Source organism: Ambystoma mexicanum, chromosome 2p (genome assembly GCF_040938575.1).
Source record: "Ambystoma mexicanum isolate Mex_15411 chromosome 2p, UKY_AmexF1_1, whole genome shotgun sequence".
NCBI classification, from domain to species: Eukaryota; Metazoa; Chordata; class Amphibia; order Caudata; family Ambystomatidae; genus Ambystoma; species Ambystoma mexicanum.
In genome coordinates, this window is record NC_090923.1 from 1,006,220,368 (window position 1) to 1,006,247,782 (window position 27,415).

Here is a 27,415-nt window from a genome sequence, read left to right on the forward strand (position 1 = left end):
TTATAAAACAATTGATTCTTTAATGGAGCTTAGCCTTGTGAAGGTTATTTTGAACAAAGATAAGAGTAACACACTCACCGCTGTACACCAGTGTTAGGCAGAATCGCATGCAGTACCCTCTGGGAACACCACACACAATTAGGACTACAGATGTAAGCAAAAAACAACCTTTGGCATAAGTCTGTACCACACACTTTTAGTAGCGAGCTGAGCAGCCAGGCTTATCTCAAGAGGGAATGTGAGCAGTAAAGGGAGTTACACTGAAGTATCACAATCACAGTGGTTCAAGTAGACACTTACACTCAAGGTTTCTTACTTACTTTAATACTTAATAATTTATTATTTACATAATCATTTAGAAAACATTCACTAGTAGAAATCAACTCAATATTAAACACCAATACACTACAGTAACAAACTCTAAGTTGTAAGGACAGTTGGCGCTCCCCTGAAAAAGGAGCCAAATGACACTTTAATTACTTTCAATATGAGTAGAAAGACATAAGTTTGCACAATGGATTAGAAAATACTTCTTTAGATAATGCAAAGGTTCAATGTACCAGGAGGGTCTGTTCAATTCAATAGGCTAGGCCGAAGTCAATAGTCTAGTGTTCTTGGATAGGACAGCACAGTTCTGGTACAGATGGAGAAGTCTTTGTAAACATTTCTAGAAGTAGTTTAGATGAAAACTAATGATATGTTGGGCCACAAGCTGATTAGGCGTGCAAGTTGGGAAAGTTTCACGAATTTTCACTGTGAGAGTTAGGATCTCTCAACCGGATGGCAAAGTACCTTAAAGTGAAGCAAAAAGATGTGCTGAAGATGTTGGTTCCTGCCAGTTCCTGCAGATCTCTCTGTTCCTGAGCCTCAGTTGTGGGGACAAGAGGGAGGACGTCGGGAGACTCCTACACTGTGGGATCGTCGTTGGAGCAAACAAAATGGAGTCACTTTGGTTAAGTAGCCGTTACTTCAACAAACAAACTGGTTTCCCCTCTCCCTAGCTAAACCTTAACCAGCATTAAGAATGGCATCCAGGTGTCTTCTGAGCTGATTGGTCCCACCATCTCGAAGGAAGAAGCCGTCCTTGAAGGAGCTTCTCTGTCGATTGTAGGAGGTGTAGCAGGGCTTCAACGGCAAACCAACAGTTCAGTGGTTGCAGAAGCCGTCCTCTTCCAGCTCGTTTCCTTTTTTTTTCGTTCCAGTGGTCGACTCTGCCTTCCAGTCCTGTAGACTCACCTTTTAAACAGTTTTCTACCATTCATTCCAGCCTAGCTGTCACTCACCCAGCAGAGTGGCTGTCCTTGCCGGACAGTCAGCCAGCCAATCACACCAGAGTGCATTTGTGTCTCCTAGGAGAACAAGCACAGGGAGTTTTGGGCACCTCCCTCACTTCCTGCCCACCCCAGACACTCAGACGCCATGGGTGGACTTAACTCCTGTAGCCTGCCAAAGGCTCACGAACAAAGGGACCAAACCTGGTTTGGCGCACAGAGTTAAACACCAGAAGGACCTTTCCACAAAGAAATGGTGAAAAAAGATGACAGGAGTCTGTTTTTACAGAGGGGTCTTGGGCGCCATATTGCAAAACTATTTTTCGCTATCGGTGTTCGCAGTCGGGAAAAATCATGGTAGTTTGTTATAAAACCACTGCCACCAGCCATTTCAATAGGAAATGGTAGCTTTTGACAGCTACACGAGTGTTTAGACATAGGGGATACTAAGTAACCCCTGCAGCACTCTATAGGAAGATAGTGTGCTGGGTCTATGAATTTAAAAAGACTAGTAAAGTCAATTTAACTTTACATTCTCTGGGGAACAGTAGTTCATCCCAGAGAAGGTATTTAAACCTTGGGAAGACCAAAGGACAAGTCCTGTGCCACTGCACTAAAGATGCTGTGTGACACAACAATAAAAAGATGATGCCTATGAGTTATCTAAAACTCCATAACCAAAGAACACAAGAGTAAAACACACATCAAAATACATGAAAGAGTTGGAAAAACAAGTCCTCAAAGTCCAGCAAAGTTGCTGGGGGTCTCTAAGGTGAAGGGAATAAGAACATTTCTTAGAATTCTCCCTAACACACCTGAACACACTTCAGTGCAAGCCTACTACAATATCTTTAAACTTGCCATCTTTTCTAATAACTGAAAAGTCGGATATATTCTAATTACTATTTGCATGCAATGTAATGGTGTTTTGTTTTCATGTTTGCTCAGACTATAGTCTGCTGAAGGGCTATTCACCCCAGAGTGCTTAGAAGCATTTACAATGGCAGTAGGTACTATACAATTATCAAATAACAAGATAAAGAAGTGGAAAGGGTCTGGTATATCTGTCAGGGTGAGTTATTGGATACAGTGGGGAGCTAGTAAAAATCCTGGACTTAGCTGAGGACACTAGGTTGGACGCTAAACTAATTATCTGAAAGCATTGAGCGTATTGGAGCCAGAGGACAGTATGTTTCCTGGGTAACACTAATCCGTCCATTAGCTCAGAAAGGACACACATGCTGTTATGTATTTTCAGATAGACTTCATTCAGTCACTGAAACTAAACTCGTGTCTCAGACAATTTTGGTTTTCAAGACACGAAACAAGCTTAATATTCCAGGAGGTTTACAACTTTAAGCTAAAAGGGTAAAAGTAAGGGATTTTCCTTATATGCTAGGATTCTGCATCAATCACTTTCTAGTACAAAAGAAAGATAAAAGCTTCTGCTGATCATCTAACGTAAGTTCCTGATCAATTGGTGGTGCATCACCACTTCATAATGCAGATCATAGCAAAGGGATCTGAAGCCTGTGTTTCGACAAATGTTTTGGACCACAACTCCCATGATTCATCACCATTGCCTATGGTGGCTTAGGCTGATGGGAGAAATAGACCAACACACCTTGCGATCCAAAGGTTGCAGACCACTGCCCTGCTTTAAACTGGCAGAGGGGTATATGCAACCTTTGGCTCTAGAGATGTTTGAAATACAACACCTACCGAAGCTAGCCAACCTAATCTATGCTAAGGGATCATGGGAGTTGTAGTCCAAAATCTGTGGACAGCCACAGGCTGCAGCCTCCTGAAATAACATCATACAAAGTGTTAATTATTTATTTATTTGTTTGTTTTTTACATTAATATAGCGCACAAGCAACCCAGGGGCATTGTGGCGCTGTTACAAGAAGGCTTACTTAGTTGCACGAAAAACAACAGTGGGGAGGCAAATGAGGGAGACAGAAACGATGCATGTACAACGTCCCAGCCAGGCCAAGAGGTCCAGGTTGAGGAAAACCTATTAGGGAACAACATTATGGAAGCACAGTGCCGCGGACAGCATATACATTGTATTCGTTGGGTCTGACACATATTAGATACCCACATATAGCAACACAGAAAGAGCAAGATATGTATTAATGGTGCAGTTGCAGAGGTTATAGACAGAGCAGCATTATAGGCCTGGTGTTTAGTTGATGTATTGTAGTGACGTAGGGTAGTGTGATGTGCAGGAAGGATGGAAATAAGCGCAGGATGGAGTCAGCAAGGTAGAAGTGTAATAGCGAGCTGAGTGTGCCAATTAAATAGAAGTAATGCCACTTTCGATGTTAGGCCTAACCCACAACGAACAGATGAAAGCACAGGCGATGGTGTGGAGGTGCACCTCTGTTAGGTCAGCTCTGAAAACAAATCTGCTTTCTCGCTCCCAGGAGGGAAGCCGAGGTCAGAGGCACCCATGCTGCACAGATAAGCACTAATTGTATCCAGTTGTGAGGCCTGAATATGATGGGAATGGAATGTTAGTTGGTAATCGAGCAGGAAGGAATGGGTCCTTTGAAGGATACATTTATGGGAATAGGGCACGAGGCTCGGCAGTATCAATGAGCCAGACAAAGATTTAGAACACTACTGCCCTCACCCCGGGACAGCCACCTCATGCAAATTGCACCTAGACAGACAGGTTAAGCAAACAAATCCTCACAAATTCAAATTTAAGAGCGGTGCTCTGGTCACGTGATCCCTGAGCACCTGGGGTAAGGAGGAGATAAAAGGGGAGCCATGTCAGGAACATCTTGTGACTGGCGACAGGAGGAGCAGAGGTGATGCCAATACATTTAGTTCAAGGTCGGGGGGCAGCCCGTGTGCACCACGTCGTCCGGGTTAATGAGGAAGCCTATTGTCTAATCAAAAGCAGGGTTGGCATCGTCATGGTTCCTTGATCGTGTCTGGAATCGAAGGGTGAACATCATGTGACAGTCCCAATGTACAAGCTTATTGATAAGAACCCACAAAACATATATTGGGTTTGGCAGTGACGATGTAGGGGACCACGTGCCTATGGGAATGGGGGTAGTGTAGGTGTGACCAATCGGTCAAGGGACTATATGGGGGATTAGAATGTTCTATAGGTGGTAGCCAATGATGGTGGTGGGATTAAGTGGTACTCATTATCATGCGTAGTAATGTTAATTTGCGGTCTTTCCGCTATAAAAAGTGTAACGTCTTGAGATAAGATAAGCTCTGTGTCAGTTTGGTTCTACAGACCCGTCTCAGACCCCTTTTGTATGCAAAAGAACACTTGCAAAGAGGTACAGTGATTATTTTAGTTGTTTGGATTTTTTGTTATTTTGTGGGTTTTGGGCTGCCATTCCTTTCAAAAGCCCATGTGCCTGTCATAAAACAGTGATTTTACTAGTTATATGATGTAAAGGTGTGATTGTATTGAGGCATGGGTGTGAGGCTTATCCCACTGCTTATGGTAATTTGATGGGAAAACACTGTTAGGCTTTCTGCATTGTAATATCAGCCTCGAGTGGTGGATGACATGCGTAATGAAATATGGTGGATATTTGATGTACACCAAGTTAAGGTGTTTGGTTATGGGAATGTTGTTCTACTGATTCTGCGACAGTGAAGAAAAGAGGCTACGGCGATGTAACATTAGAGACTATAGAGGTCATTTTGCATGAAATGCAAATTGCATGCAGGGGACCACCACAGTTGACACATACGTTAATTTGGGTCACCTGCATGCAATTTTAAAAGTTGATGAGGAAGAGTGGAACACAAAAGAATAAACTGGGGTGCGTGTATTGCTGTTTACGCTTTAGCTTTCCTCTCTGTCTTGCGAAGAAAGAACTACTGCCTGCAGATTACCCTTTGCAGGTAGCATTTACTGATGGATTCGTATTGGATTCGCCTCCTTTGAGCAGGTGCAAAGACAAGATGGATTCCATGAGAAAATCCATTCGTTTTACGCCTGCATACAAATGTCTTACAGGCGTAAAATGAAATGCACTGAGGTCAGCGATCTTGTCTTCACTATGAGCCCCTCCGCCTCCCTGTCACTGCTGTATAATGGGGCAGAGAGGAAAATGGAAGCATGAAATCATTACGTCTCAATTTTACTTGTCCATATCCCGCTTCCCTCAGTGAAAATGAGCTGGTATGCGGTGAACAGAGGAGGTGGGGGTCTCACGCAGCCAATAGATGGCGGAGTTAAGGATTATGGGACTTGTGGCCCTCAAAGTTGTTTTCGATACAAAAGTGAATACCGTGCTGTAGTGGTCGAAGTGTACACAAAGTAGTAGTGGAACTTTGTTCCCTGCTGGCCTGCCCTCACTCCCCACAAACCCCATTGCCTTGCCCCCTCCAACGCGCAGATCTAAACCCCCAAACAAACACACCTGCTGTTTAAGGGAATGTTCAGTGCACTCCATTGAAGTGTAAGTTTAAACTTCTTCCTACACTTTTATTTTAAAACTAAACCATTCCGGGACGGTTTCTTTTTAACAATAAAAGTATAGGAACAGTAAAACCTAAAAAAAAAACAAAGGTCGAGGAGCACCGCTCCCACCCAGTTCGACCACTGCTGTTATATATGAATACAATACTAAGCGACTGTATTATCCTCACCTGGCCTCAATAAAATCGTAATTTACGTCGGAAAACTGGCAAAATCGCTACCGAGGCACACAGGGGCATTGGCACACTGCTAAAGAGTTGATGGGCGCACAATAACGACCCGAAGACCCAGATTGATCGCTGCGAAAGGCAGTTTCTCCTCACTCACCTTTTCAGTGTCAGCAAGCAAAGATACAACTGTCAGGGCGTGGGGTTAGGCCAGAGAGGCGCGCATGGCGCAGCACAAAATGCGAGGAGCCGGAGCAAATCTTTTCACGTATTCTTTATTCCTTCGTACCTTAACTCTGCCCCCACCAACATGACATCTCCCCCCTTTTTAAACAATAACCAGGTCCTTCACAACAGGTGAATAGCTGATGTGGGTTGCTAACCCATCTCCTCAATCCACCGGCGCGGCTTGTTCCGGGCCCGTTGAGGACGTGCGCTTGCAAGTTCTAGAGGGCTTCCACTACCCACACCTTCCAGGTCCGACTCCTCTGTCTCTCCTTGGTCTCCCTGATACGGGTCATCGGAGGCATAGTCAATGGGGATGGCCACGTGCCCGCTCAATCGGCGTCATCCCTGCGAGGGAACTCCCTTGAAGTGTGATGAGTTCCGAGTAACAGGTCCTCCCATAACCTGCGCCGTGATCATGGATCCCTTCTTCTGCGTGACCAACAGCGGCTCATCCTGGAAGATCAAAGTGTGTTTGTGGGTCTGAGGTTGCTTCACGGCGACAATGTCACCCACTTCAATCTGGGGTGCTCTTGCCCCACGACATTGGTCTGCATACTCCTTCATGCGCTCCTTGGCGGTTTCATCGTGGTCTCTCATGTCTCTGTCACAGTCTTCGAGTTGACCACCCGGACGGGCCTGCGGGATCCGTGTTTGAATGTCTCTTCCGAACATTACCTCGGCAGGGGTTTCCCTCGTGGTACTGTGAGGAGTGTCCCGGTAGTCTTTCATTAGCTGATTGAGTACTTGATCAAAGGGCTGTCCCATGAGCTTGGCGATTTGGAGGGCCCTCTTTAGGTTGGCCATGAACTGTTCTATCATGCCGTTCGCCTGTGGCCATAGGGGGGTTATTTTCTGGTGATGGAAGCCGAGGTAATTCGCAAACTGTGCGAACTGATGCCCATTGAATGGGGGCCCATTGTCTGTCTTGAGCACTCTCGGAATGCCATAGGCGGAGAATATGTGGTCGAGTGCTAGTATGACATGATGAGCGGCAGTTGAGGATATGGGTCTTATTTCCGGATATCGGGAGTACTCATCCATCACCGACAGCACATACCTCCCTCCTTTCATGGGCCCGAAGAAGTCGGCGGCTACAGCCTCCCATATTCCTTGTGGGAGTTCCGACATCTTCAAGGGTTCTGGATGGCGGTGGGGCATGATGAAGCTGCACGTGGGGCAAGATTTCAAGGCTTCCTCCACCAGGGAGTCCATGCTGGGAAACCAGACCTTCTGGCGCAGCATCCGCTTGGTCGACACCATCCCTCAGTGGTTCTCATGGGCAATCTCAATGACTTTGGCTCGTAGGGATGGCGGGATCATCAGCTTGCAGTCTTTTAGAAGAAGGTGCTTGTCGGATAGGGCTAGTTCGTCTTTCACCTGCACCAGTCGTTCTACCTCTCGCTGCACCTGGTCCCCTGCTGCTCGCCCTCTCTTTCTGGCTCTCCTACACATGCCCAATCCAAGGCCCTCACAGATGATTTGACAAGCCAGATCATTTTCTGTTTATCGAGCTACTGTCCCAATGTCTTTCCCATCTGGGGTGATTTGGAGTATAAGGTATCAGAGGTATCTGTCTGCTACCGAGGGTCCTGTTGTGCACCCCTCCTGAGGCCTTCTGAACAAGAAGTCTGCTGGATTCTCTCCTTTTCCTGGCCGATGCACAATTTCGAATGCATAGTCTTGCAGCCGTAGCCCCCATCGGGCTATCCAAGGGGGCATCTTCACCTGGGGGTTTCCATACAAGAACAGCAATGCCTCATGATCTGCGATGACTCTAAATGGCTTGCCATATAGGAACAGGTGAAAGTGTTTGCATGCCCATACCACGGCGAGACCTTCCTTCTCCGTCTGGGAATATGCTTGTTCAGTGGCGGAGAGGCTCCGGCTGGCATAAGCAACAACATACGTTCTTGATGGGTCTTTAGGGTCCACTTGAGCCAGAATGGCTCCCAGTCCCACAGGACTGGCATCAACTGTCAGTTCAGTTTGACTGGAATCATAGTACGACATGTTCTCGGCCTTGGCGACCCTTTCACGGATCATCTCGAAAGCCTTCTGGCACTCGTCTGTCCAGCAGAAGGTGGCATCTTGTCTAGTTAGGAGTCTTAGTGGCTCGCTTACTGTCGCAAAGTCCTTGATGTAGCATGTAGCATGTACAGTAGCTGGCGAGCCCTAGGAAAGACCATTGGCTGGGGGTGCGGTATTGTTCAGTGCGGTGACCTTGTCGGGATCTGGTGCCATGCCTGCTTCCGAAAATATGTGTCAAAAAAATCTCAGCATGCTCTTCCGGAACTCACACTTGTCCCGATTGAGTGTGAGATTCGCCACCTCCATTGCTTTGCACACTTTCATTTGGGCATCATCATGCTTATTATCATCAGCCCCGAAGAACAGGATGTCATCGCTGTAATTGAGGAAGTGCGGTATCTGCTTGATGGCATTGTGTACCCCGGCCTGCCGCTGCTGAGGACACATCGAAGCTTAGCCTTTTATAGCAAAAGAGGCCTAGATGCATGACGATGGTGGTGATGTTCCTGCTTTCTGGGCTCAGTACGAGTTGGTGATATCTTTTCTGTAGGTTTAACTTGGAGAACACTTTGGCCCCATTTAGAAAATGAATCATGTCTGAGATGCGTGGGGCCAGGTGCCTTTCTCTCTGTATGGCTTGGTTGGGGCGCCTCATGTCCACGCACAGTCGAATGGCTTCTGACACTTTCTTGGACACCGGCACTATAGGGGACACCCAGGTGGTGGGGCCGGTGGCTGGCTCGATGATGTCTTGCTTGAATAACTTAGTAGCTCATCCTCCACCTTCTTTTGGATGTTGACCGGGATCCCTCGATAGTGTTGGGCTACCAGACGGATGGAGTCATCTATGTACAGCTTTATGGGTCGATTCTTCAGTTTTCCAATGCCTCTGAATATGCGTGGATAGAGGTTGTTGATCATGTCAACTGGATCAATGTATTTGTGGACCATGATGTTGTATAAAATGTGAATAAGTCCTATATCTGCTGCTGCCTTGGAACTCAGAACACACCCACTATCTGTTTCAGTTGCTAGGATGTGAATAGGGATGTTTTTCTCATATCCTTTGTATCGGCAGGTACCCTCAAATTGTCCCAAGCACTTGAGGGGTGTCTTGGCCCCATAGGCATATATGTCTACCGTTGCAGGGTGCAACTTTGGTGGTGTAGGCAGTTCCTTGAAGACGGTTTCGCTGACAACATTGCCCGTGGCCCTGGTGTTGATGAGGAATTCTGTGGGCTGCTCATTTAGTTTACTGATCTGGGTAGGGCTGTGTGCTGTAGCGGTGTGGTTGCCCAAGGCATAGACGTAGGCCTTCTTCTTTTGATCGCTTCCCGACGAGCTGGGGTCGGAGTCGGATGGTGACTGTTCTACTAGATAGCACAAGTGGCACCTAGATCTTCGCTCGGACCTCGCACGCATCATGTATCTCCTTCTGTCCCTCCTTTCCCTTCTTTGCCTGTCTTCCCCCGAATCCCTTTTCCTTGAGTCTGAGAGTGTTTGGTTTGCTGGTCCTTGGGGAGACGGGCTGGGGTGGTTCCCAGAGGAGGGGTTGACTTTTGTTTTGAGTCGGGACGGCATCTCCCTGGTCCGCTCCCTACCTTTGTCCCAGAATAGTCTGCAGACTGCTTTGAAGTGACCTTCTTCGCCACACATGGCACAGCGCTGACTGATAGCTGGGCAGGTTCCTTCATGTGGGTATTCAAACCTGCACTTGTAGCAGAAGAGTTCCTCCGACCTTCCCTCCTGCTGTAACCTGTGGATGCTCTCCCCTGGAGTCTGGTTGTTGAAGCTCTCTACCTGGGAGTCTATGGCCCTTTCAGGCTCTGGCCAGTGCGAGAATTTCATCCAGAGTGCATTGTTTCTGTAGCAGCTTCCTTCGGAATGTCTGAGACTTGTATCCTGCTATGATCTGGGATCTTGAGTGCCTCTGTGTTTGAATAGTTGGCGAAGTCGCAGTGTTTCATTTTCATGCGGAGCCGCATAACATAGGCATCCATGGTTTCACCTTTGCATTGCTTGGTGCTGTGGAAGAGATGCCTCTCGTAATCAACACTGGTGTGGGGAGTGAAATATGCAGCTAACATGTCTTTGAGGTCCTGGAGGGAGTCAATAGAGTCAGGGGGCAACTCGTCAATGATATCAGGTGTAGCAGAGCCCACTGCCAACTTCAGAAGACATTTCTGACGAGCATCCTGTATAGGCCCTGTGGCCACCATATATAATTCAAAATCTCGAATTCACTTGGTCCATCTGGGACCCATGTTGCTCGTGTCCGTGACGTCGAATGCCCCTGGCATCTGCGCCGCTAGCGTGTCCGGGAGCGGTGTATATGGAACCAGATCCACCACTTGGGGGCCCTGCCCCGGTTGTCCTTGACCCTGTGCCTGCGCACCTTGTTCATTATCTTGATTCAACATCGCCCTGGTCTGCTCCTGGATGTTCTAGTCCCAGAGATGGGCGTGGTATGTGCCACTTCTTGTGCCCCCACCCTGGAAGATGGCTGTCTTCCTAGGCATGAGCACCATCCGCGTCATGGTGGTGTCCTTCCTGGTTGACCCTCTGCCTCTTAGGGACAGGGATGGCCGCCTCTAGTAGGCTCGAGCACCATCTGTTGAATGTACGGTGTCTTTGAAGCCTCCCTCCCTGGAGCACTTCCCAGGTCATGGGCCCTTCCCCCGCTCACCTCATGTGGATCTGGTTTCTCCCCGCGATGCTGGGGGCACTGGCTGCTTCGCCGCGTTCTGCCGTGCTTTCCTTCATCCAGCCGCTGCGGCCCGGGAAGAGAAATCTGAAGCTTTCTACTGCCGCGGCCCGGAACACCTCTCCACCCACGTGGGGAGAGGCCACGTAGTTCTGCCCGGCGCTCCTGCGCCACACGCAGGCAGCCCCGCCGCTCTGTTGCCTCCTTCCGCTTCTTCAGCAGGAGCCGAAGGCCGTCCGCCTCATCGCCAGTGTCAGGGCGTGGGATTAGGCCAGAGGGGTGTGCGTGGCACAGCATAAAATGCGAGGAGCCGGATCAAATCTTTTCACGTCTTCTTTATTCCTTCGTAACATAACTCTGCCCCCCTCGCCCTACCTCCACATAACCATGAGACGACAACAACTATAATAATAACGTAGATAGTATGTAGCCAAGTGGTGCATGGTTCGAGCTCATGTGCGACATGGGGCAGCCATGAAAAAAATCCAAAAAATTGATGTTGATTTTTTTTAGAGTATACAAACTTGCATATCATTATTCCGAATCCTGCTCTCGCAAAGAAAAACGTTTGAGAGTGCGGGCATGAACTGTAACGACTTATATGCTCGCTCATTGAATGCCTTTTAAATACATGGAATCGACTGCAGTCTAGTTTGGGGTGGGGGGTGATTAAATGAAATGTAAGGCTTTTGTGAAGAAATGTGACTGGCCTGGTAAAACATGCGACCCCGTGGGCAGGCCGGGTTAAATGTTACATTGTCTGATGTCATTCTGCAGGCGTGGGTTGACAGAAGTCCTTCTGGGAGCTGCTGAATGGACGCATAGTTCCGCCTGCCCTTGGGTTGGGTTGGGCGCGGCGGGCAGCAGTGTCACTCCTCTCAAGAGTTACAATAACGCAGACAAGAACGAGAGCGTGGTTTCAATATCTCGTCTGCTGCGGTGTTGGCGTACTTTAATTCCACTGGCCTGATTTTTAGCGCAGTGCGATATTATTCCGGTGACATGCCAACAGGATTGTGATCTGCAGGTTGTCCCGACATTCTAGTGAGCTACCCCCTCCCCTCCCCGCATATATATAGTGTGTTTTGCGTAGTGCTTCGAGGCACTGCCAACAGTCACATATTATCAGGAGCCTACTAATGAGACCCCCGTCATTTAGATTAGAAGATGCAGCCTCCGATCCAACGCTTTAGCCTTCTGAAAGGAATCTGCGGATGGCTACAAAAAAACGAACATGCTGCTGCCGAGTTATCTTGTTCTAGAAATGCCTGGTACCCGACGTTTGCATTTCCTCCCACTGACAAGGCGATTGGTTGTTTCTCAGACGCCCGCGGCACCGATGTTTGCTTTTCGGCTATAGTCTACCTTAAGGGGCTGGCCTTGATGAAAAGACTGACAAGTGCTACAGCCACTTCGTGGAGGCTGGAGGCAACTGTGGGCCAATGAGACAGGAAGGAGGGTGGGCGGGAGGTCTGGCCCTCGCTCAGGTGACCTTAAACAGGCGGACGGGAAAGGTTGGCATCAGCTGGCAGAGAAGGGGGGTGGAGAGCGGGTCCTAGTGCAGAGAGAGGGGCTCAGGGAACAGATACGGCACGCGGGGGTACCAAAATGTCATCGGGCACGTTGGCGCAGATGGAGAACTACCAGGAAGCTTTCTCTGAGGAAGAAAGCAAGGTACATCTTATTTGCATGACAATTGTATCATTCGCACACTCACTCCCGCAGGGGGAGGGGGTAGTAAAGGCTCTGCAGCCCGCCTCACGGCGACGATGCACATTTCAATGACGAAGGTTGCATGGACTCTCGGAACATCTGCACGTTGATGCTGCAGTTCAGCGCCCTCAGCATCCCTGGTTTTGAGCTGCCAGCAGCATCTGTACCCACCCCCCACTGGCTGACTGGCCGGGCTTCTAACCTTTACCACCCTAGCATGCCAGAGAGTTGCCAACTGGCCGGATTTCGTCCAGACTGACCGTATTTTTCGGGCTCTGTTAGGTTGGCTGCATGCAATAAATTCAGATTGTAGTTGTTATTTATAACGCACTTAATACCCAGGGGTTTCTAAGCGCGGACCCGGGGATCGGACCTGTGTTGCTCTGCGTCGTCTTGCTTCCAAGGCGAACGTGTTGACCCGAGTTATCCTCCCGAGATCTACAGCTCTTTTGTCGGGTAAGTGCTGCCCAGTTGTCAGCAATAAATGGAAAATGGGTAAATGGTGTTCAGTCATTCGGCATAGACTTTTGGTTTTCCCGGCAGGGCCTGATAGGGGACTGATAGGTGATACAGGGGGCAAAAAAACAAAAAAGTCTCATTATAAGTATAGGGACTTTCATGAAATTGCCCTTTCCAGGCTGGGGGCTGGTTGGTGCCCGGGCCCTGGAGCACCCGTGTCCTCGGTGCACCTGCCTTCAGTGACCCTATCATGTACAAATTACCAACTATGCTTCCAAAGTGCTAATGTTAAGGCTGTTCGTCTTGATAGCCCTTTTGCATTTTCAAGGCAAGTCCAGACAACAGGTCTCCGCAGCTATTGGGTTTATTTGTGAGAGAATATTTCAATTGTATATTTGCAGGAATTTACACGCATGCCTGCTTGTTTGAAAGTGCAAAAAAGTACTTCATTTTAATAATTTTTATTAAAACTATGCATTTTATTTATATTTTTGCAAAACTATATCTTCTTTAAAATTATTTATTGTCCATTTGGCTACAAAAATAAAACCTTAACCAGACATATTAAAATACAAAATAATTTACAATCCTTATCAGCAATAGCAAACTTAAAATATCAACTTCCCACATTTCATATCCTTAGAGACAAAGACGATGTGTTCAAATTTCATTCACAATTCATCATTAAGATTAAAACATTTCAGTTAATATCCTACATAAAACCCTTCCAGCCCAATCAATTAGTCTGCAACTCTCAACAACGGGAGGTTGCCTCGTTTTTAAGTTTTACAGCCTCTTTCCATACATAAAAACCTGCTCCAGTTATGGCCAATGATTTTCCTCAATGTTTCTAATCTCAGTGACAAAAGAGGCATATGCCCTTTCATATTGAGCCTTCAGCCAGGGACATTGTGTCAATATGTGCCGACTGGTTTCCACAGAATTGTGCCACAGTCTGCTTCTTGGATCTTCATGTGGGACACCTATCCAACTGCCTGTATATTCACATGTAGGAAGGATATTACGGCAAAGAAAGCAACATTATATGCTGCACACCTGTTTTCAATATTGAAATATGCAAGCAACCTTTATTAATAATCCAACCAAACCCCTGCAGACTTCACACACCTCGAATTGTTGCAATGCCACCTGTGAATAGGGCACTCAGGCCTGCCTCCTTTTCTGCATTCGGTTACTTATAGCCCTCCAATGATGAATGAGAAGCAAATCTACGAATACCAAAGTGCAGAGAAACACTGAGCGCAGGATGCACCACTCACACCTGACCGACATGGCATGAGGCAACTTACTTATCTGCTTCACAACCAGCATATAGAGGAAGTAGGCGGAGGCGTAGACAGGGTAGGACATTATTATGTCAGGGAGCAAGATGTCTATAATAGTTCTGATTGATATGCTTAACAAGTGCAATAACAAAGATACAATTGGGAGATAACAGTAATAACATGCCTCCCCAGTAGGGAATGAGAATGAGGGTGGAGGTGCTATTTGCAAAACAATCTTTTGGAGAAAAAATCCCAACCCGGAGCAACAGGTTCCAGAGGCTCTATATGCCTCTTTGGATGATGTAGAGATATGGCTGCATGCTAGCAGTACTGATGAAGCTACAATCTTGGGTTTGGGGGAATATACTATCAATAATTACTAGGGTCTTTAGGAGATTCCAATTTAGGAATATAAATACATCAAAGAGAGCATTGTGGTTTAACAAGGATTGTAACATGGCCAAGCAAATGCTCCCGACTACACTGAGAAAGCAACGTAGAGAGCAGGAGGAAATAGTTATGGCTTCAGCCTATTACAAGAAGACCCTACAAGTTAGGAAATTATAATTAGTAGAGCAGGCATGGTTGAAACTAGAAAGGGCAGTGACCACAGGTGACCAGAAAGTATAGTGGATTAGGATTGCAGAAGGATTGAGCACTTGCAATGCACCCATTAACGAGCAAATGGATTTGGTAGGCAAGGCCAAGTTGATACAACATTATTTCTCGATTGTACAATGTAACATGTCCTGAGCAAAGGAATTGTGATCTGGTAACTGACCAAGCACATTCTCTGGAGTATGATTTGGGGAATTGCAGTGATGCCACTATGGCATTTTCTTTGAGTGAAGTAGCACACGCATTAGCTGGGGTGGCAAATGGCAAATCTGTGTGATCAGATTTTATCCCAATTGAATTTTTTAAGTATGAAAGGGCAGTCTTGCTGCCTATAGCCACCATAGTATTTAATATGGTTCTGCATCAAAGACTCATACCGAACTCCTGGAAGGAGGCAATTGTAATACCAGTATTTAAGAAAGGAAATAAATACAATCCAGCTTGTTACCAGCCAATTTCTTTGATCAACACTTCAGCAAAGTTGTTTGGCCGACCACTGCACAGTAAAACCATGGACTGGGTAACAGATAACCACATTTTGACGGAGTACCAGTATGGTTTTCGAGGAGGTATAGCTACTTCGGATCAAATCATGAGCCTAACTTTAGTCCTGGGAAAGTAATTCCATGTCTATAAAGGTACGTCATACTTGGGGTTCACAGACCTTTCAACAGCATTTGACCGTATTAACCGTGACAAGCTTTGGAACGTTTTATGTGCATTGGGAATGCCGGAGGCGATCTTACAAGTTCTTCTTGCACTGCACTAACATCTATCAGCAAGAGTGAGTACGGGGACTTGAGTTAAAACAACTCAGGCATTTTAAGTATCCCAAGGTGGGAGAAAATAGTATGTTTTAGCCCCCATATTTTTAAATCTTTTTATAAACCCACTACTGTAGGCGCTGTCTAACTTGATGAGTGACCTACCCAAGATGGCTCTGCAAAAAGTATGTGTACTATTGTATGCAGACGATGCATTACTGATGGCAAGGACAAAGCACACCCTTCAAACACTGGTTAACGGGTTCAATGAATACACAGGACAAAAAGATTTGACAATACAGATAAATTGAAGGTAATGTGTATCGGTGGCAGTAAACCTTTAGGGGATGCAATATCAATTGAAGACAAGAAATTGGACTGGGTTAGTTCCTACTGCGTAACAATCTATTGTGACATGAGGTGGTTTATGCACATTGAACAACAAATGATTAAGGCTTCCCAGATAATTGGCTCAATTGTGCGATACGGCATGAAACCTGGTGGGCAGCCACTAGATCACACGGTTCAGATCTACCAGGCTAAATCTGTACCTTTGTTGACCTCTGGTGCAGCCATTTGGGGTTGTTATTCCACAAAGATGAATCAAGTTAATGACAATTAGTTCTTGCGAAAAATCATGGGGTGTCTCAGGGTTTCCCGGGATATCTCCTGCACGAAGAGTGTGATTTCATGTAAATTGAGGACCTCATATCGTTTCAGCCATTGCTTTATTGGTTGTGATTTTGGGGAAATCTTCACTTATCGTTAACAAGACGCCTGGTAGAAGATGTTATGTTTTCAAACATGTTTCCCCCTTGATTAAAATACAGTAGATCTTCTTTGCATAATCTTGGTCTCATAAACCTCTTTAGTTCATTGTTAGCAATGGGATAAGAAGGTCACTGGTGGATAGTTTTCTTTCTGGTAAACATAATGTCAGGAAGGAAAGCGAGCTTAAAACATGAAGTGTCTTGTTTTATCATAAGATTGTCCCTGTTGCTGTTAGGCCAGGCTATATTCAATGGTTCTCAAATCCGGGGAAATGGGCAATTCTTCTCCATTTTAGAACATATCTATAATTTCAGGGAGCTAATGTCTGCTCCTCGGCGGTTGAATCTATTATTGATTGCAAATGTAGTTGCATCTGGTGTAATGTAAACAATCTCCAGCATTTTATGTTTTTTTTTTTTGTTTTGCCCTATGCTGCTCTAAGGAAGAAATTCCTTTTCCTAATATTGAGAGCACGGGGAGTGAGACATAGTTTGATAGCATGTCAGTTGTTTTTAGCAATTTCTGACTTGTCCTTTGCACAATGTGTTTATTCTTATATTGAAAGTGCACTTTCATTGAGAAGTCAGCTGTTGCACATTTCTCAGTGTATCATTTTAATTATTTTATGCTGAACGACATGATAATGTATGTTCATTTCTTATATTTTGTTGTTGATAATGTATGACCTGGGTTTTATATGGTTTTATTCTTTGATAGAATGTTTATTTCCGAATAAAGAGGTTTATTGAATTGAATAACAGGCCAGTTTCTGCGAAGGGCTGGGAGGAAGAGGGGAAAGTCAACCGTAAGTCAGTGTACCCTACTCAGCCTCTTATCTCATCTCACAAAATGGATACGATTCTAGTGGAAAATATTATCTGACAGGCGTTTATGACTAGCCTATGCCTCTAAAAGGTTGGTAGGTATTGGGAATAGTCTGCTTAATGTTAGATGTGCCCAAATCTGCTTTAAACTTTCTTGCTCCTATAACATTAATTTGGTTGGGAAATATTGGCAATTTTTCTTTAAAATGCCAACAGACCATTCTGTGCGCTTTCTAAAATGGTTGAAGAACCACTCTCACCTTTTCTCCCTATGAATTTCTTTTGAACTGCTGGCTTAGTGTCTTAAAGTGCCAGCTGCTGTGATTTGTGTGAAACCTGCAGCTAGATCTCTGCTGCAGGTTCTTAACCCACTGAGCTATGTTAAGGATTTACTTAAAATAAAGCTTCAAGGAATAAACGAATAACATTTTTTAGAAATTAAGTGATCATTGTCATCCTTTGATTTGACAAGATAGACAAGTGGGTTAATACACATCTTGATAACATCTGAACAGCTTCATACAGACCTGCCTAACATCCAGGATTGGCCCGGAGACTCCAGGTTTTTTTAGACTTTCTCTGGGAAGAGAGGGAGACCTACCAATTTCTGGTGCATACACCTGTCTCAGTGGGGACAGGGGAATAAAGATATAATGCTTGGACCCCCTTTCCGGGAATCGAACTTGTGCAATGCACAGTGTTGTCAGCTCATTGAGAGGAATGTTCATATCTCACATGTACAATATGAGCTCAAGTCCCTATGTGGTGGACTGTTCTCAAATCATAGCTTCATCACTTAACTAAGGTGTGTGATATTGGGCAAATCAGTATATCATTCTAGGCCTTATCTGTGGCACATCCAGTGTGAACTATAAGTCTTGGTGATGATTAAATGTTACAATTGAGAGATTTTTTCAAGAAAGTCATTTTTTTTTTGCATGGGTGTGTAAGTGAGTGTTTTATGATACCCAGCCTTTTTTACACAGAGATAAGGCAATGCCAGAATGTATAAACCTAGGAACAGTGTTAAGTGTGCGCTGAAAATAACAGACATTACATCGCAACTGTAGACTGGTCGGGTTTGACATAATTGAATCAATTATTGTCAAAACCAGCTTAGCTTTTCTTCATTCCAAGGTGAAATGAATCTATGGTAAATAATGTTTTGAAATGTCATTTCAGCCTTACATGATTCTTTTTTATTTTAATAATGCCCATTGTTATAAATATAAACGAATATAGGTCAGTTAAAAACATATCTTGCAGGATGATTTCTTTCTTTCCCCCATGCTGTTGTACTACAGTTTTTGAATCTATGAAAGTGGTGTGTCAACGGGTGGGGCTTCGGAAATGAAGGCGTGGCTTCAAGTCCGGTTTTTGCTTAAAACGAAGGTGTCATCCGGCTACCCTGGCGCTCTGTTTATGTGCCCTGCGATCTCTGCCATTGATTCCTTGCCCGGTCTATGTACGGCACCTTACCCTGGCCATACTATCACTGCCTCGCTTCCATCGACAGGCTAGCTCTCCTAATGAAAACCTCCCATGATGCTCTCTCTTCTATTGGACCCTTGCCATGCTGTCACTTCCTCTGCCTTTTTTCCATCACCTACCCTCCCTACTGGCGGCAATGCCATGGTGTCTTTGCTACTGACCACTTAGCATATTTCTATGGCACAGGGCGGACCTTGGATTTTCGTAGCCCTGGTCGGCAAAACATGCGTGCGCCGCCTTTATTTGCATAAATACTGACATCAATGATATTATCGAGAATATTTTGACTGTAAAAAGAAATAAACTCCAAGCAGGTTCCAAGGATGTAATGTGTGGGGCAGGAATTGGGCTTGGGAGAGGCAAGGCAGGTTGTGCCTACTGCAGGATCACCTTATAGTACGATCAAGCCTATTCACTTGGAAGGTCTTGAGGCATTGAGCCTAAGCAATTGTGTAGGTCTTCAAATGTTAACAAAAAGACCGGGGTTCAAGTGCTAAAAAAAGTGTGGGGGGCACAATAAGATATGCAGAGGTGCTTTGTACATGGAACAGAGGACGCATTTGCACCCGTTCGTCTTGAACAGCGGGGTCAGGACTGTCATTTTGGCAAGTATTTACATGGGTCGAACAAATACGAAAACAAAAAATAAATTCAGATTGAGTGTCATGCTTATCTAAATCACTGGTTGTGGCAGGGGTTCTGTCTCCTCTGCTGCAGTGTTCAGGGTTGGTGACATGTTAGCATGTACCTAGCAAAATTAGCAAGTGCTGCTGCCTCATCAATTGACCACCTAAACCTTGATTTGAGAGGGTGGGCAGGACAAAGCTGTTTGGCAGTGAAGCAGGTGACCCGGAGGTTAGGCAACTGTTGCTGGGATGGTATATGTTTATACCTTACTGTAAATTATATGGCTTTTTTCTTATTCTTGCAAAATATGCTGGAAAATATGTTGTTTCGATCTGGGAATTGGTAGAGCTCTCTCGCTTCACTGGGTGTGGACATTTCTACCGCATAGCAAAAATCAAAAAGTAACACCTATGATTATATGCACAAGTGAACATATATAAGTGAAATATACCAATTGGGTTCAATTGATCTTTCCCTTTTGAATAAAGTACACAAGACAAATGTTAATGGGCCTTTCAAAAATATTTATCAACACCAGAAAAATAAGCAGAGAGGAGAGATTTTCGAATAACTATTCTGGCAGAGTGTGAAAGGTGGCCACATTTTAAACCCAACTATCTAAAATGAAATACTATCTGAAATATTTCCTGGATAACAAAATCCGAATACGAGACATGTGCTTTGATGACACTTTTATGTGGTCTTGTTGGTAAGCATCTGCACTATCAACCCGGTGTGACTCCTGATAGCTGAACACTTGAGTAAGCAAACTGTTGTTTAATGCTGGCCCCAAAAACACTCAAGGGGGTTGCATCTGCCCTCAGAAAAAAGTATCCTCAATTTGTGTCCTGAAAATCTGCACAGGACCAGAACCAGGGAAAATAACCTATCCTGTCTCTAGGACTGCAACCTACCTAAGCCACTTCCTGGGAAAATATTCATGACTCTCATCCTCTCCACTCCTCACTCCCACGTTTGTCTTTCAACAATATTCTGTCTTATAAAAATGACTTGAAAAGTACACAAACCATAGTAAGGTACACCCACAAATACATACATCCTTTCAGAAATATGGTAGGTAAAAAGTCTACAACTGTGGCATCATCCCCCACCCATCCTGAATGGAAGAGTACAAATACCAGAATGCAATTCAGCACAAGGCAAAAAAATGGCCCGTGAGTTTTGAAAATGTACTTTCGAGACTTGAAGGTGGAGTTCTCTCAGGAATGTTATTGTCCCAATGGATCGGGCATGTATTTTTGAGCATATCGATCAATCTGATTTGTTTTTCCACTGCATCTTACCTTTTGGTTTTCTCACATTTACACATGTGAAACTCACAGGTCGGATGCCGCCATCTTGTGCTAATCCTATCCGTTGATTCATCACCCTAAGTTCAAATGCCCTTGCGGCAGTAAATCAGATTACCTGCCCCTCAAGTTCACAGCGACATGTCAAACCTCTTCTCATGATGTTCATGGACATCGTAGCCAAACGTACCCTGTCATCACCTATGTCATCACGCTACCTAATGCAAATCCAGGAAGATCAACACACCCAGCATAAAACTTTACTTTCGTTTCACAAAAAGAAGAAAACAACTTCAACTTTTAAGAAAATACTAATAGTCAGGATTTTACCAAGTCATTATATTTTTTTAATTCAAGTTTAAAATAGACGATTAAATCTGAGGAATCATTGAAAACCTTTCAGAATATAATGATTGCAAGAAAACGTTGTTTACTACAAGGCATAGTTCTGATGTTTAGTTTGACTGTCACATTCCATCAAAGCTTTCTGATTGCCTTCATCAATCTGTACTTGAATTGTGAAATCAAAGTTCTGTGTGGTAAAATCGAATGCACTTGTGTTCCATCTTCGATTTGGTATCGAAACACATGGCGTTCCGTTTGTGAGAAAAAGGTCTCCTTTCATGTCGAAATGCAAGACTTTGCCATCCACACGCATACATAACATAAATGCTCGCATGTTGCTCCATATTACTGGCAGCGCAAATGGGCAAACCAGGCCTTACGATTGTACCAGAATATGGGCATTACTGATGGTTATTTTCCAGTTCTGGTTAAAGAATTTACCCACAGGAAGATTGTATCATTGGCACATGCACATCAAAATGACATAACTTGGACATGGCAAAAATATATAGTAACCAATTGGAAAAATATGTTACACAATAAATCAACATGTTAATTAAAATTGACATTTATGATGTACACTCTGCGTCAAATTGAATATCAATGCAGCACAATTGCATATATATGATGTAAAATGTTGCTTATATTATTTGTTGATTTTCCATGTTAGCAATGTAAATGTGAATGACTGTCTCGCTCGAAAGCACTTATGAATAGAAACGTAACATTCGTACATATATTTTATTATAGTGAATCTTAAAATTTGTATGTGGTTACTACCCCAATTTTAGTACAAGGGATTCAGGAACAAATAACCCAGAGACCCTGTATTGAGTAGTCACATTGCCAAAGGAAGGTTTCCTTTTCGGGAATAAACACCACAACAATGAACAATATTGTCTTTCAACTTCAATTGCAATCTGTCAAGTGGAAAAAAGAAAATGATTGTACTCTTCAAAAGAAGCAAAACTTTTCTTTGTTATTTACTATAAATAAACACATTCTTAATCTAACCTTGTTTAATTATTTTAAAGTGCAAGACTACATGGGGATATGGGAGTGTTCATGGGGTCAGCTAATTTTACAAAGCAAATAGATTATAACTTGTCTTGAAAACCCAATTCAGTGTCCTATAGTAACAATGACAATTGTATCCATGGTTTTGTGTGAGTTTGAAACAATAGTAACCAGTGGTGTCATGAGCGGGGTTCTCATGGGGGCTTCTTGGTGTCCCTCTCAAAAGACAATTACGTTGCCGTTTGAGGATGGACACACCGGAAACAGGTGCCTATGTTGTGATTTATACTGCGCACAGCTGCCATTTTCATGGCCTCCAGGTGCGCTATCCCACCCCGCTCAGGCCCACTGCAGCAGCTGCAGCCTGGAGAGGTGCGGGACATGGACACCACACAGTGCTGTTTACTCAGGGCCACCCGAGGCATGGGCAGTCTGTGCGGCTGACCAGTGCCCGTGGCCATACGGGCCCCTCAGGCACCTGCTGCCTGCCTGCTTTCTGTGGCATGAGTTGTTTTGTTCTGGGCATGTATGATAAGGTTTATCATGGATTCCCAGAAGGGAGCCCATCGCTCCCTAGCGGTTGGAGCTGCACAGTCTTTGCCTAAGGTTCCGGACTGGCTAGGTGGTGACGCGTACCATGCTTTGTTTTAAACCAATCATTGTGTGCATTTTTGCTTGGCTAGAGTGCAGTTTGTGGCTGCCAGTTCAGCACTTTCTTGTTTTGACCTGATGGCTTCTCTTTTGGGCATCCTCTCCGGGACAGCAGTGTTGCCATGTGTTCCTGTTTGTCCTGGCTGCCTGTAGAACAGCGGTCTGGAGCAGGACACGCAAAGCAATGTGGCCGTATGCTCCTACTCTGCACCCCACATGCACAATGGGTAGCACAGTAGGAGCACGATATGTGTCACACTCCTGGACGTCGATTGCACTGCAGGCCCAATAAGGGCCAGAGCCAGATCCACAGCATGAGCATACCACTCAATGTCCTACCCCTGTTCGAATGTTGCAGGGAGAGGGTACTGATTGAAGTCACCATAAGCGGTGCAGGAACAATTGTGTGTACGTTTAGCATTAAAGGAATGGTTCGCCCAAAACATTTTATTGGCCAAAAAGATGGGCAATAACGAAATAAATATACTGACACTTATTTTTAAGTCACTATGTAAAATTTTGAGCAAATGAAGCTCAAAATTTACAAAAGGAAGCACACGGGGGCATCATTTTTGTGAAATGGATGCCCTCCTGTGCTTGCTTTTGCAGCACTAATGAAGGAAAAGCCAACCAGCTGCAGTAAACAAAAGCTACCACTGGGTGGCTTTTCCTTCATTGGTTTTTCTTTCTAAGTTTCTCAGGCTCCCCACGGGGAACCCGAGCCCCAAATGGGAAAGCTGCTGTAGGCAGAAACACTGCAGCATTTCTGAAAACAACCGCGTTGTGTTTCTGCCTGCAGCTGCCTTCCCATTTGGGGCTCGGGCTCCCCACGGGGAACCCGAGCCCCAAATGGGAAAGCTGCTGTAGGCAGAAACACTGCAGCATTTCTGAAAACAACCGCGTTGTGTTTCTGCCTGCAGTTGCTTTCCCATTTGGGGCTCGGGCTCACCCCTGGGGGAGCACCGGAGACCCAAAGTGATAGCCACGGCAGGCAGAAACCCAACGTGGTTGTGTTTCAATAACGCTTCTGTTTTTCTTTCTAAGTTTCTCAGGCTCCTCCAACTCGGAGGAGCCTGATAAACTTAGAAAGAAAAACCGCAGCGTTTTCAAACACAATAACGTTGTATTTATGTTTGCGGTAGCTTGAAAAGCTACCGCAAACATAAACACAACGTTTTTAAAGAAGCGGTTTTATCCTCCTCCAGCCCGGAAAACTTAGAAAAGAAAACGCAGCTAGTGCTTTTTTTTTTTTAAATAGCACTTACCAAGATGCAGCTGCAGCTTTTCTGCCTGTAGTCTCCGGTCTCCGTCCTGCGAGTCCCGGCACCAATGAAGGAAAAGCCACCCAGTGGTAGCTTTTGTTTACTACAGCTGGCTGACTTTTCCTTCATTAGTGCCGCAAAAGCAAAAGCAAGCACAGACGGGCATCCATTTCACAAAATGGATGCCCCCATGTGCTTCCCTTTCAGCTTCATTTTCTCAAAATTTTACATAGGGTCTTAAAAAAAAAAGTGCCAGTATATATTTTTTTTATTATTGCCCATCTCTTTGGCCAATACAATTTTTTGGGCGAACCATTCCTTTAATTGTCCAAGATGCATTTTGGGAGAAAAGTAGCACAACTTTTTTTGTGGCATGCCCCCCCCCCCCCCCCAATCTTGCAACAATGGATAGTCCCCTGATGGTAACTGTTGGTAATATACCCCCAACATCTACACCCAGGTGACAGGTGTGTTCATGTGTTTCCGTACTTGCATCCTCTCTATGGAGCGAACCATCAACGAACATGAAAACCCTTAAGTTCTTACACCCAGGCACCAATAGGTGCCCTTTACTCTGTTTATGCTCTGGCTGTTTGGTGGGGTGACACAGGGTCCCATCCATGGGCTTTGTAGTCGCGGTGATAGGCTTGAAGGATACATAGTATAGGAGCCTGTGTGTTAGGGAGGCTCGATGCAAGCTCGTGTGTTTGTGCTCTGGGTCTTGGGAGTATCAGATTTTTTTATTTTTACTTTTTGTGTATTACACTATTTACTGTGAATCAATCTTCATATAATGGCATTACTGTCGCAAGAGCTTTTACAACCATGCGCCAGTCTTTTTTCAATGTAAATTGAAGCACACCATCACAACAAAGCATAACCGTATCACGCCCAGGCACAGCCAACCCATCTTCACACTTCTCAATAAACACTACTTGATTACACATATGCAACATTCTGTCCATCCTTTACATCATTTCACACATGTGACTCTCCCACCACCTTCAGAATTAGTCACTGCACCTATTCCCTCACCTTATAACTATGCGTGCTGCCAGCTACCTAGCCACTCCCTATTCGCCTTCTTTGTTGGATACAAATGTGCTAACTCATTTTATAAATCCTCTCATCACTTCTCCCATACTCCCATGACTGACCAGGTGTTCAAAAGGCTGTTCAACTAGACAGAGCTTCTTGGACACACCAATGGCATAGATATTAGAGCATGACATACATTATATATGGTTGGAAAACAGAATACTACTGGCATACATAGAAAAAGACAGACACATAGAGGGTGTGGGCTACTTGTTTTATTTGGAGAATGGTCTACAGAGCTACAGAGATGACGACACATTTTGATAGATCACCAGAACAAATGCATACAGATATAGACAGATGCATAGAGAGTGATGGATAGATAAAGTTGCTGATAGAGAGGTACACTTTGAGATGGATGTACACAGACCAATCAATAGAGGCATATATAAAGATGCATAGATAGAGAAGAACAAATGTAGATTGATCAACGTATACATTTATATATTTATATGAAAACATAAATATAGTTATATTTGTGGCGAGAAATGGAACCCGCAGATGTATCAGGAGAGTGCCGGTGTAATGAGCTGTCCCCAAGAGGAGAACCTGTAGTGGAGGAAATATGCCTGTACGGAGTCTAGACAGACGTCCAGACTGCGTGAGATCAAAGCAATAAACAGGTTGCCACATTTAGTTCTTAGACCGAAGAACGGTTGTGTAAAAGCCTGGTAAATGAAAACTAAACTGGGTTTCCATCCTAGCAACAAAACGGTACAATAAGAGATGGGAGGGATCGAACTAAACAGCAGCAAGATGGCTGCATGTAACAACAGACCGGAAAGTGATCAACAGGCCCAGGATAGTTTTGAGTGCCTAATGAGGAACTAATAGCTTTGCAATTAGGAAGACCAGCACCAACTGGTTTTAGTTACTTAAAGAACCACGGGAGACACTGTGACTGGCTTAGAAAATAAGAGGGGCGAGAGGAATAGAACCACCTACCCTTACTGCTTTGCAAAAGAAAACATTGAAGCAGAAAATAATATGGAGGATAAGTATGGGTTCTGTACACCCCTGATGAATTTCCTAGATAGAATGTGTAGTAGAATGATTGAGGAATGAAACATGTCGGGATGTGTGAGGTATTTGAAAATTGGGATGACTGAGTAATATCACGGAAAGCACTGTAAAATAAGGACTGTCCTGTGTTCGATGAAGTTTGACGAAGAACGGAATATAAGATCTGATGAATTAATTTCGAGAGGTAAATAGTGACTGGCATTGTACAGACTATACACACTAACATCTTTTTATATCAAGCAATACGGCTTGTTCTGTTTTATATAAAAAAAGTTGTTAAGGAAAACATTTGTATGGATAAAAAAGAAATCATTGTGTGCAATTTTTGTAATGAATTTGTGGTTAAATAGTTTTTAGAGTAAATAAAGATATATTTTTTGTATTAACTAGCAAGCACCCACAGATCCTTTTTCCTCTGCACAAGTAATGAGAATTGGAAGAGAGTAGAGTTGTTGGAACTAGTTGAATGCAGTTCTTTGAGCCAGTTGGTGAAAGCTTGAAAAGGCAAGCGACCACCTAAACAAAGTTGATGTACCATGTCCTATTAAGCTCAAGAGGGCTGTTTAGAGGGGTCCATATAAATACACCCTAGAGTCTCTTAAATGAGTGTGAGAGATAGATACAGCCACCAGGACACGCCTATGGATCAAGGTATAACAACAGTGTGAGACAGGCATGCTATCAAGAGAGACACAGACTCAAAGATACGTTTTCAAAACCTTTATTTCTCATATTTTCGGGGTTGGTGTAATGCCTACCTGACCCTAACACTAAAGGGATGTTTCCCTTTACTGATGTTTCTAAGGGCCGCCAAACTCTAGAAGTCCAAAATAAAAATCTGTATGTGTCTAATTAGTTTCAGGTGGTCATCTCACCAAATGTAGGTTGTTCAGCTTCCAAAAGGATGAGTTCAATAAAAAAGGAACTGTACATAGGACCCTCTCCATAGTTCAAACAATGTCAATGGGCCTCATTACAACTCCGGCGGAAGCCGTGCTGGTAAAAATGGCAGGCTGCCGCCAGAGTTCTATTTTTTTTTTTCGGCGCCTGGCTTTCGGGAATCACTGGGGCAGTACAGCACCGGCAGTCCCTGAAGCCAGGCGTCGGAAAATGTAACTCCCCATTCCCATTGAGGATGGTAGCACCGGCACCATTCAGAATGGTGCCGGTGCTACCGTTAAAGTCTGCGGGTGCCGTTCCACCCGCCAGGTCAGACCTGACGGGCAGGAAGGAATCCGGCCCGCAAACTTGTACTCTGACTGTCCGGTAACCACGTTGTTATCGGACCGGCAG

General features: G+C 44.7%; 1 protein-coding gene across 4 annotated transcripts in view; it reads left to right on the forward strand.

The window, feature by feature from the left end:
• SNX32 (sorting nexin 32) overlaps positions 1–27,415 on the forward strand; it is a 490,023-nt gene that overhangs the window by 50,660 nt on the left and 411,948 nt on the right. The window contains exon 1 of one of the 4 annotated variants that reach the window (XM_069644825.1): positions 12,347–12,537. The exons of 2 other annotated variants lie outside the window; for them this stretch is intronic. In XM_069644825.1, coding sequence (XP_069500926.1) covers positions 12,472–12,537 — 66 coding nt within the window. In that variant the 5' untranslated portion in view covers positions 12,347–12,471. Of the gene's footprint in view, positions 1–12,346; positions 12,538–12,588; positions 13,033–27,415 lie in introns of those variants that run through there. One more of the 4 variants, XM_069644828.1, reaches the window with a different exon arrangement.